This window comes from Phocoena phocoena, chromosome 5 (assembly GCF_963924675.1).
Source record: "Phocoena phocoena chromosome 5, mPhoPho1.1, whole genome shotgun sequence".
NCBI classification, from domain to species: domain Eukaryota; kingdom Metazoa; phylum Chordata; class Mammalia; order Artiodactyla; family Phocoenidae; genus Phocoena; species Phocoena phocoena.
This window is the reverse complement of record NC_089223.1, coordinates 32,685,152-32,697,095: the sequence shown is the minus strand read 5'-3', so window position 1 is coordinate 32,697,095 and position 11,944 is coordinate 32,685,152. Positions and strand designations below refer to the sequence as shown.

The window sequence follows — 11,944 nt, the reverse complement described above, 5'->3', positions numbered from 1 at the left end:
GAGTTCAGAAATGTTAGATAATTACTAAACAATATCAGAAAAAAATAAAGATGCTATTTCCTTTACGCAGTTTAGGCATTTAAAATCTAGTCTCAGGGGCTTCCCTGGTGGCGCAGTGGTTAAGAATACGCTTGCCAATGCGGGTACACAGGTTCGAGCCCTGGTCCGGGAAGATCCCACATGCCACGGAGCAACTAAGCCCATGCGCCACAACTACTGAGCCTGTGCTCTAGAGCCCGTAAGCCACAACAACTGAGCTCATGCAACACGACTGCTGAAGCCCATGAGCCTACAGCCCGTGCTCCACAAAAAGAAGCCACTGCAATGAGAAGCCCACGCACCACAGTGAAGAGTAGCCCCTGCTTGCCACAACTAGAGAAAGCCCGTGCACAGCAATGAAGACCCAACGCAGCCAAAAAATAAATTAATTTTAAATAAATTAATTAATTAAATCTAGTCTCAGTTTTGTGAAGTAATATGTATATACTACTCAGTTACCAGTGGTTATCTCAAGGTAAAGGGATAAGAGCTGATTCTTAATTTCTTTTATATGCTTTTTTTCTTGTCCAAATTTTCTACAATTTAACATTTGCAATGAGAAAAATAGATTATTTTTAAAATATTATTTTAAATCTATCAATTAACTATGAAGCTTTTCTATTGCTGTTTAAATTATTGAAATTAAATCTACAGGTCAAGTCCACGTTAAATTTGTCTGGTTCTCATGACAATTAACATTGTGCTTAATGTAGGAAGGAAATAAGGGGACTAAAGCAAAAAGCCCATTTTGTGTTTGGTTTCTGTGACATCTCAAGTCTCCTTCTCCTGAACTTGTCTATTTTTTTCTTAGGCTGGGTACTCCATTACACTCTCCCAGGAGTTTGTGTGAGATGGAAGAACCCACTGTTTGGGTTTCCCAAGGACTAAAGCCTGTCCTGCACTTAATGAACTTATTTCTTTGAGATAACTTTCTGCAAACGACAGAAAATATACCCTAGATCCCTGCTAGTACTCATAACACAAAAACATTCATTTACAAACCATAGTATATAAGAGGAATTCCTTCTTGGAAAATAATAATAACAGCTAACACCTACCACAGGCACCTGTCACCCTGTGCGAGTACCCCATGGTACCCATTCTCATAGGGTTGGTCCTCATCCAGGGGCACATGCCAGTGCTTTACTGATATTACTGCACATTGACATCTATATCAGACCCTACGATGTATTTATTATTATCCCTATCTTAAGGACAGGAAAATATTTGGGATCAGATTGAGTTGCCCAAAGATACATGCATACTAACCCAGGTCCTTCTGATTCCAGACCCCAACTAACCACACAGACCCAGTTCTGGCTGAGGACTGAGCAAGGTCACTTCCTTTCACATGTGGTTCCCAGCTTAAGGAGTGAGTTGCATGAAGTCCATAAAAAGCTCCTCACTTTTAAATTTAATGTATTCACTTAATGTCTTATTATCTAGATTCTAAAAATTAACATATGGAAGTAGTATCTATCTTTTAAATTATTGTGTATCAAATATTTCTGAGTCATTGTGAAGAACCTCTAGGTCTATACTTGCTTAAAAATCTATTTAGCTCATATGTACTTTCATAATGTTTCAAAAAGAGAAAAAATTAGAAACAAGACTTTTCAAAGAAGGAAAAAGCAACATGATGCAAGGGAAGCCGACTAGAAGATGGGCCTGAAAGCAGAGTAACCAGACACTAATTAGAACTTCACACATAGTTAAAGGCTGAAGATCCGAGTCAGGGATATAGGGGGATTCTTTCAAATCCTTCAAAACTGAGTATTTATTTCATTAGTTTCATTTTCATAGAAATACATAATTTACTGCATCTTGGGTTATATACCCTCTCTCAAGTAACTATGGCTGGAGAAACTTATCAAATACCGAGAAAGACAGATTCAGTTCATATGAAAATATACCTTCTAGGGGTTTTTGTATCCTGTGAAGCTTAATGAGGACACACAGCACTTTTTTTCTAAGAACAGCAATAACATTTTGCCTTGCTGCTCTTGAGAGCAGTCAGGCACAGAAGGGACAGCTGGCGGGATGGAGAACGACCTCTACAGACATGCATGAGTCTCCTGGCAGAAAGCTGACGGACACAGTAATTTGAAATCTTCTGCTCATTTCTGCTGTCTCCTAGTGAACTAAGTCATTTGGCACAGGTAACTCAGATATCAATAATGCAGTGAGATCATGATTATCTCATAGGATAAAGAAAAGCCCAGAACCACGTTTTTCCAATCTGGTAGCAGTTTTTGAACAGTTTTAGTTGTTTCAGTCAGCAAGTCCTCATTCATATAGTTTACATATAATTGGGTCGGAATGGACTTAGTTATAAGTAGTGATAGAAAGACCACCACCAGACCAAGACTGACCCTTAATGAAGGATCCTAGGACTTTATTGCAGCTCTCAAATTTAACCAAAACCCTTCCTGCCGCGTCTCATCAGCGGGCCACTCCAAGTAGGTCTTGGTGTTCATGATCTTCCGCAGCTTACAAAAACGCTGGGGGATGGCCTTTTTCTCAATGGGCTCCAGCAGAATGAGAATGGCAGCATCGTCGTTCTCATCAAAGAGACGAAAATGGGAGAAGTCCAGCTCGTACTTGCACCACTCACTCTTCACGAAGTTCTCAGAAAGCACAAAGATGGTTTTGTGGCTCTTTTCAATGGAGTCAATGATATTGTCGATAATCCACTTGCCAGGAATGAAGTCCCGCTTGTGAAGACACAACTTAAAGGGAGGTCTGAAGTGCTCCAGCTCCTGGACCATGAGGTTCTCCACCCAGTAGGAATCCCGTTCACTGTAGGACACAAAGGCGTCATAGCAGATGTCCCTGCGGGGGGCCTTCCTGGGCTTCCTCTTGGCCTGGAGCCAGGCCCACATCATCTTCATGTACCACAGTCCGTGGAAACGGTGGCACAGAACTCCCACGAGCAGGAGCGACAGGAAAAGGGCACAGCACACGGCAGACACCACGGCTGCCCTGTGGCATTCAGAAGGCGAGAGCCGGGTGTCCTGAACCCGCTGGCCCCGCACGGGAGATGGAGAGTCACACAGGTATTCTTCTGGCCAGTCGATCAGGACCTGGGCCAGGGCCTGCTGCCCCTGTGTGAAAGACAGGAAGTCACAGGAGCAAATGAAGCTGTTGCCACCAGCTTCCAAAGTCTTCAGTTTTTGAAAAGAATCAAGTTGCTCCTTAGAGAAAGTATTTATTATATTTCTGCTGATTCTCATAACTAATAATACAGGTAAAAAGGAGGCATCTGGTAGAGTCTTCAACTTATTTCTGGAAATATAAAGTTCTTTGAGTTTTGGCAAAATCAAAGAAAATGAATCGAGATCGTTATTGCTAATATCTAAAATTTCCAGTGTCTGGGGAATGCAACGGGTTAAACTTTGTATTCTTGTGCTGGATAAGTTCAAGTATTTCATTTTTCCTGGCCACTGACAAGTTTCAGGCATTGAATGAAAATTATTCTTACTGATATCAAGGTTAGTCAGGTTTTTCAGAGTAAGCAAAATTTCTCCAGTTTTTTCTAATGATTTCAAACGATTCTGCCTTAAAACTAAGGTTTTTAGTAAGGGCCAGGCATGCTCACAGGCAGAGTTTTTCAAGGTTTCTTCAGACATTAAGTTTTCACTGAGATCCAAATATTCTAATGATTTTAAATGTTGTGAAAGTAAACAAGGAACCAGAAAAACCTTACTGTTTTCTATTGTGATTCTTTTAACTTTTCCTGTGAGTGAATATATATTACTCAGATCATGAAATAAGAAAAACTGTGGAATATGCAACTTCCGTATTGTTAATGTCTCCATGTCACCTACGTGTTTAATTGTCTCCAGAGTCAATGTCCTAAAATCACCAACTCCATCATAGGTACAGTCATCAAACTCTACTTCTAAGCCTCCAGAAACATAATTAAACAGTTTCACAACTTCAGGAAAACTTTCGTCAGTGATTTGCACATTTCTAAATGTAAACTTTTTAATCGATGTACTCGTTTCATTGATGGATACTTCTGAAAAATGAAAAGTGTTCAAATCAGTATCTCTCAGCTCTAAATGTTCTAAGGAACTTAAAGTATCTACAAAAATCTCCAACAGTAAAACAGGCTGCTTCAGATGAAGAATCAGATGGCTGATGTTCTGGATTGACTTTAAACTCTTTGGCGCATATGTCTGCAGATTTGGAACATTAATCTCAAGTTTCTCAAGAAGCGTTAGCCCAGCGAAATCCTTTTCCTGAATCTCAGTGAAGCTGTTACTATTTCCTACTTTCAGGATTCGCAGATTTGGGAGATGAGAAAAAAGAGATCTTTCCCCGAGTGTTTTGTATAAATTTCCCAGTAAGTTTAAGAATTTCAAGGCAGAAAGGGATCTGAACCAGGAGGATGAGAAGTAAGATAAACGATTATAGGATAAGTCCAAATATTCAAGACTCCTCAGCGAAAAAAAAGAATCTTCCTCCACCGTGTGAATTTCATTGGCCCCCAGCCTCAGAGTCCTGAGGTTCACACACCTCCGCAGGTCGCTGTTGCTGACATAGGTGATCTCATTGCTGGACAGGTCAAGGCTTTTCACAGCTGACGTGAGCCCTGAGGGGATGGAGTTTAAAGATCTGGAGCGTCCATCGCAGACACCAGTGGGGTCACAAGACAGAGAAGAAGCCTGATCAGAGGCTCCTTCCTTGGGGAGGCTGATTACAGACCCCAAGACCCACACTGTCCACAAAGCAGGTGGCATTGTCCAGTGATCTCACCTACAAAGAAAAGAGGTTCAAATGAGTGATTGTGTTTGACAGCATAGCTTAATTCCAGTTCTTCAGAAACGTTTTGTAAGATGTAGCACGTGCGTCCACACACACACACACACACACACACAGACATAACTGACAGGGAAATGGAATGTATGAATAAGGATAAGGATAAAAAATGAATTCCCTGACACATCCAGCAACAGGCCGCCACTGAACAATGACTTAAAGGCACAGTACCATCTAGGAATATGCAGCAGGACCAAACGTGGGTTGAAAGATGAAAGTAAATGAATGATGGAGGATGAAAAAGCAAGCAGTTTAAGGGCTAGGCTTAACCATATGCATTTACAACCTCGTATTTGTATACTTCAGATCTTATATTGGAGCATGCCCCTTGCCTGTCCTGATGCCCCCATGAGTTAGAGATCTCACAGTGCCAAACCACAGCTCTCCTTGAACAACTTTCACTGAATACAGCTCCAGGTGGAGCATGCTCTTTAACCAAAAGAAAAAGGTCCCATGCTTGTCAACCTGTCTTGCACTTGGCACTAGCAGGTGGAAGGGGTGCTGAGAACCCCAGGCAGAGCAAGGTGGTTTGTTGGGCGGAGGGACAATCAGACCATCAGAACCTTCTCATCTGCAGTGAACTAAGTGCAGGAAGCAGTATTTGACTTAGCACATTTTTCAAAAGATCATTTTGGGGAAACAATCAACAGTATTACCTTTGCCAGTACTCACGTGTCCATCTAAGGGTCAGTCTGTTTCAGGGCTCTCTAATCTGATCCAATGTCTATTTGTCTATCCTTGTACCGGTAACACACTATATTAAATATATGACATATCTTCATATCCAGGAGAGCAAGGCCTTCCTCCCTGTTCTTCTTTAAGTGAGTCTTAGTCTTGGTGCTTTGCATATTCTTATAAATTACAGAATCAGCTTATCAGTTTCAAAAACAAAACCCATTGATTTTTTAAAAATAAACTTATTTATTTTATTTTTGGCTGTGTTGGGTCTTCGTTGCTGCACGTGGGCTTTCTCTAGTTGTGGTGAGCAGGGGCTACTTTTCACTGCAGTGCGCAGGCTTCTCATTGCAGTGGCTTCTCTTGTTGTGGAGCACAGGCTCTAGGTGCGTGGGCTTCAGTAGTTGTGACACTCGGGCTCAGTAATTATGGCTCACGGGCTTAGTTGCTCCGCGGCATGTGGGATCTTTCCAGACCAGGGCTTGAACCCGTGTTCCCTGCATTGGCAGGCAGATTCTTAACCACTGAGCCACCAGGGAAGCCCAAACCCATTGATTTTAGTTGGCAATGCCATGACTCTATAGATATTTTGGAATTATTGACATCACTACAATATTGAATCTTTCAATCCACGAGCATGATATATCTTTCCATTTATTTGGGTCTTCATTACCACAATAATGTCTTATGATTTTCTACACAGAGGTCTTGAGCATATTTTGTGAGGTTTATTTCTAGGCATCTGATACTTTTGAAGTTTTGAAAATAGTATTACTTACTTATATGTGGCATATACCTATATATACAGAGAGAGAAATTCAATTAAGTTTTACATATCTACCATGCATTGAGCAACCTTGCAAAACTAATTCAGCAATTTCACAGTTTGTAGATTCCTTTCAATTTTCTACATACACAATCATATCATCCAGGTATAATGATGGTTTTATTTACTTTTTCCAATCCTTATACCTTTACTTCATTGTCTTGATTGGTGAATGTTGAATTTTATCAAAATTCTTTTTTTCTTCCTGTAACTATTGAGATAAGAACATTTCCTCCTTTACTTTGTTAATAAATATTGGTGACTACAATGGATAAATGTGTTAAAGCAACCTTGCATTTTTAGAATAAACCCACATTCGTCTGGATGTATTATCCTTTTTATATATTGCTGGATTTTATTTATAATATTTTGTTTAGAATTTTTTAATCTATATTCAGAAGTAAAATTGCCCTACAAATTTCTTTCTCCTAATGTCCTCATACAGTTTTTGTTGTTGTTTGTTTTTGTTAAATACATTAATTTAACAGCTACAGAATGATTCAGATTTTCTTTTTATTCTTTTGTCAGTTGTGTTTTTCAAAGAATTTATCATTTTCTTCCAAATTTTCAAATTTACTGACATAGTTGCTTTCATCCTCTTGTTTTAATGTCTGCAGGACCTCTATTCTATTCCTTAGATGATATTTGTGCCTGCTTTCTTTCTCAATTGTCTTGCCAGAGGTTTATCGTTTTTATTAGCATTTTAAAATTTTTATTTATTTTATCCATTTATTTTTGGCTGTATTGGGCCCTTGTTGCTATGTGCGAGCTTTCTCTAGTTGCAGCGAGCAAGGGCTACTCTTCGTTGCAGTGCACGGGCTTCTCATTGCAGTGGCTTCTCTTGTTGTGGAGCACGGGCTCTAGGCACGCGAGCTTCAGTAGTTGTGGCGAACGGCCTTCAGTAGTTGCGGCACACGGGCTTCAGTAGTTGCAGCGCACAGGCTTAGTTGCTCCATGGCATGTGGGAGCTATCTTCCTGAACCAGGGATCAAACCTGTGTCCCCTGCATTGGCAGCCAGATTCTCAACCACCGCACCACCAGGGAAGTCCTATCAGCATTTTTGAATAATCAGCTTCTCACTCTACAGAGCCTCTATTTATTTTCTATTTCATTAATTTCTAGTCATATTACTATTTACTTCCTTCTGCTTTCTCTAGATTTATTTTACGGTTCTCATTCTAATTTCCTGAGATAGATGCTTCCTCATTAATTTTCAGCCATTCTTCATTTCTAATATATCCATTTCAGGTCATGCATTTTCATCTAAACACTAGTTTAGCTGTATTGTCCATGTCTCTTTCTCTTCTGTTCTTTCCATACTTTTTGTCTCTTCAAGTTTCATTCTAGGTATTTTCTTCTGATCTATTTTCTAGTTTATTTTCCTTTCTTCAGCTATGTTTAATTTACTGTTAAATCCATCCACTGCTTTTAAATTTTTTGATTATTACAGTTTTCATCTATATCATTTCTATTTGGTTCCTTTCCACCTCTGCTATGTCATTTTTATAGTTTCAAATTCTCTGCCAGATTTTTCAGTTTTGTCTTTCATTGCGTTGAACACAGTAAGCACAATCTGACAGCTGCAGAGCACTTTTGACAGCCTTAGAAAACAGGGAGTTAAATGTTAAGGTCTGGGGCAGTCACGGATGGGATAGATAAGGCTGAACTAGAGGAAAACAAGTCCTCACAGGTTGCATCACAGCTTTGATTTATCTGGATGGCTTGGGCAGCCTTGATCTCTGAATATGGACTAAGATTATTTCTGGAACGCTAGTGCTCATGGGTACCTACAGAAGCAAAGGAAAAATTTTCCAGAAGAAGAAAACATCATCCTAGCCCTTACATTTCTTTCTAGAAACAATTTTTCAAATAGAATGTCCAGTAAAAACTGAAAAACAACTGGACACTAACGAAAGCAAGGTGACAAGCATGAGAAAAGCAGAAACAGAAGACAACAGAAACTAACCCATAGAGGCCGCAGATCTAGCATTGTCCCCACCTCTAAAACTGACAGGGTTAAGATGAAATGGCTATTACTATTTGGCACTATGTCTATCCCATTGTCTTTCTGCTTAATTGGTTGTTGAAAAAAAAATCCTCTTAGTATAATTGTACTGGAGAACCAAAATTTACCTGATTTTTTCCACTTCATAACATATTGCACAAATCTTAAGAAATCTATACCAATTTTTGGCTAAGATTTAAGGTCAAATGCGTTCATTTTTTATTTTTCCTGGCTTTTTCTCTTTAAAACGTAAAATTTATAAGAGCAGGGATCTTGGGCTATTTCATATACATATTATATGACACCTATTACATGGTCGGTTTTCAACAAATAATAATTATTGATGATGCTAAAACTACAGTTAACAGCTTGACACTTTAGGTCAGAATTACTTGTCTCTCCTCCCATTTCCCCAATACACTACAGGAGCGGGCAGAGAACTCCTCAGTGTAAGACACTGAGAAAGGGAAGGGCGATGGCTCAAGTTAGATGGAGTGGAGTCAGATCTAATAAAGGCTACGGATCTGCACAAAGTATAAAAATCATCTGCTTAAAGAATTCAGAAAGTTGCCAGAGTGGTGAGGAATTATTAGTCCAAGGCTTGGGATAGGATGGAAGTCTGGGGAGTAAGCCTGGTGTTAAAGGCGACTTAGCTGAGAGGAAGTTGAAGCCCTGTGGCCCAGAGTGAAACCAGGAACAGACGCCCACTTTAGGGCGAGGGCTGAGATGCCTGGGTGAAGCCAGACTAGAGAAGGACTCATGGCCCAGCGCATGGTAGAGAAGTGACAGTGGGCTCTCCATAAAGCCAAGCACAGAGAAAAGGCTACGCCGTATGTGAACAGGGGCCTCAAAAATCTCTGCCCTCTGACCCAGGGTCTCCACCTGGCTAGAAGCTAGCCTCCTAGAAATCTCCCATAAGAAATCAAAACCCAGGCCTGCCACATATGATGGTGTGGATCCAAATATTAAAAGATATAATAACTAAGAATTTTTCAGAACTGAATAAAAACATAAATTTACAAATTATAAATGCATATTGAATCGCAAAGAATAGAAATTCCTCATCTAGCCCCAAAACAATGGAATAACAGCCTCAAAGGGCTGAGAAAACATACCTGTTAGTCTAGACATCTATACCCAGTTAAATAATCATCCAAGAGTAAAGATAAGACATTTTCAGACATTTGTAGACCTTCATTGAAAGAAGTACCCCAAAACATATGTTCTTCAACACATGGAAAATAAACCAGGTAAGAGTAGGCAACAAGAAGCAACAAGTGGATTTTTTTAGTGTAACGATACATAAGAAAGACAGCACTCAGAAACTCAGACATGGGTTTCCTGCATGAGGAAAAAGTAATGTAAATTTTAAATGACATTGTGGAGATAAAAAAAAATTTTTTTTTGACAAGCAAACCTATTTGGGAGGAGTAAATACAACTTAGATTTACTAAAATATCTTTATGAGGTCACACCCAAGGTGCCACATACAATAAATTATGCTCAGTCACTGAAATCAAAACAAGATATTTAACCAACCAAGCCAAATTCTTAAGTAAAGCAATGAAAAAAAATAACTGATGGCTTAGAAACTTCCAAAACATGTTGTCAACTTCAGGTAATTTTCATAAAATTGATACATTATAAAAAGTTTAAAGAAGACACAAAGGTTCTCTGCTTAGAACAGGAAGAAGAAGAAACTTAAAATATTGGTGAATAAGTCATTTTCAAGTAATCAGGTCAGGATATTTGCCTTTTTCTTTTCTTTTCTTTTCTTTTTTTTTGGTGTCTACTTTCAAGTCAGCCATCCTATCGCCCAGTTGCTTTTTGGTAAAGATCTGAGTTAGTAACAGTGCAGACAAGACCTTCTGCAAGATTACAAGCATCTCACCCGGCTGAATTGTTTACACCCTGAACAATTTCTCTCTCTCTCCCAGCCCTTTTTTTTTTTTTTTCTTTTTTCAAACAGGAAAAACACTATCCTGGCTGACATCCAAGTTCCAAACACAAGTTGTCATTTATAGACGTTGACGAAGTTTTAATGGCGTGAAGCCCCCCCGGAGCAGAGACCAGGCTCGGGGTTGGGGAGCGAGAGTCCTAGGCAGATCCGAGTCCTGACCCTGTCCCATTGCTGAGCCCTGGTGGCCGAAATCCCACCTTTGGAAGTTGGGTCCCAGCGGTAAGCAGTGAGCGCAGACGCACCGCCAGCAGGACGCACCTATGCAACCTTGAAAGCCTCTACCTGAACCTCGTCACCGCCGCTCCGAGTGAAGGGGGCAGGGGCGACCGGGGCGCCCTGAGCCTCCGGCGAGAGGGCTGCCCTTCGGGAACTGGAGCCACTGGCCACCCCGCCTTCCGGAACGCGGCCGGCCGCAGCGCGGAGCCCGCGGAAGCTTCCCGCGGCGCCCCATCGGAGGCTGGATGGCCCCGCCAAGGCCCGCGGGCACCGGGACGCCAAGGGCTGGGCGAACCTCGGCCGCACCCCCGTCCCTTTCCGTGAGGTCCCCGCTTCTCTCACCTCGGCGGGGCGGGTGTCCACATTGCCGTGCGGGGCCTAGCAGACGGGGCTGCAGGAGCGACGACGGCCTCGGGGCCAGGGACTCCCCCCTTCCCCGGGCCCGCGCCGCACGACTGGGGTCCCGGGTGCCGCCGACTGGGAAGCGAGGATGCCCGGCGCCCGCGTCCGCGCCTCGGCCACCCTGGGACCCTGCCCGCCCGGTCTGGGAAGGGCTGCGGAACGAGGAAGCCCGCCGAGCGTATTTTCGGCCCGATGTATCCGGAGAATGCGCAGCTGCCGCCAGGCCGCGCCTTCTGCCGCCTCCGGCCCGGACCTGCCCGCGCCCCGGAAGAGTGCGCGGGGACGCTGCGTGTGGCCGGCGCCCCCTTCTCCAGGGTGCGGGGACCACCCGTTCCGCGGAGCGCGCCTGTCACCTGTGGCCTGGGGCCCGCCGCCGCTTCCCTTTCCGCGGGCTCCGTCGGGTGACCGTGACCCACGTGCTACCCCACCGCCGCCTGGTGCCCGGACCGGGTCGGAGGCGGGCGCTGGGGCCAGGGTGTGGTGAGACGCTTAAGGCCTCCGCGTGGGATTTCCCCAGCACAGAGTTAGATTTCGAAACCAACGAGAAGTCTTATTACCCAACCACTATTTTCTTGAAGCCTCGGGCACCCAAAGCCTCTTACTGCCCTGAAACACGCCGTCTCCATTCTTCTGCGTCCTTGGACGCCCAAATTCAGGCTCACGAATCATGCCTCTCATCCACCTCCCACCCCCACCACGACCTTTTAAACACAATTTCCCGGTCAGTATATCTCCAGGGTCCACTTCCACCCGCAAGTCTATTCTCTCTTGCATTAAAATAACTCACCAGTCACTATCCAAACCAACGCAGCAAGATTTTGCCTGAAGAGCAGATAAGGACAGCCCAGATTTTTAAAAAATTTCAATCTTGTGGCGGTCCCCTGGTGGTGCGCTGACTTTCCCTAGCACCCACCTCCCATCCCTGCTCTTACCGTGAAAAGATGTGGGCTCCCCCTTATGTCTAAGATTTTGAACCTAAGTCCTTCCCTTGCGCGT

General features: G+C 42.8%; 1 protein-coding gene across 1 annotated transcript; it reads right to left on the bottom strand.

The window, feature by feature from the left end:
* Positions 1–2,309: 2,309 nt before the first annotated feature.
* Positions 2,310–11,761, bottom strand: TLR2 (toll like receptor 2). The gene is made up of 2 exons (XM_065877308.1): positions 11,693–11,761; positions 2,310–4,800 (listed from the first exon to the last, which is right to left on the bottom strand). The coding sequence occupies exon 2, from the start codon at positions 4,782–4,784 to the stop codon at positions 2,427–2,429; it is 2,358 nt and encodes a 785-aa protein (XP_065733380.1). The 5' UTR covers positions 4,785–4,800; positions 11,693–11,761; the 3' UTR covers positions 2,310–2,426.
* Positions 11,762–11,944: the final 183 nt, after the last annotated feature.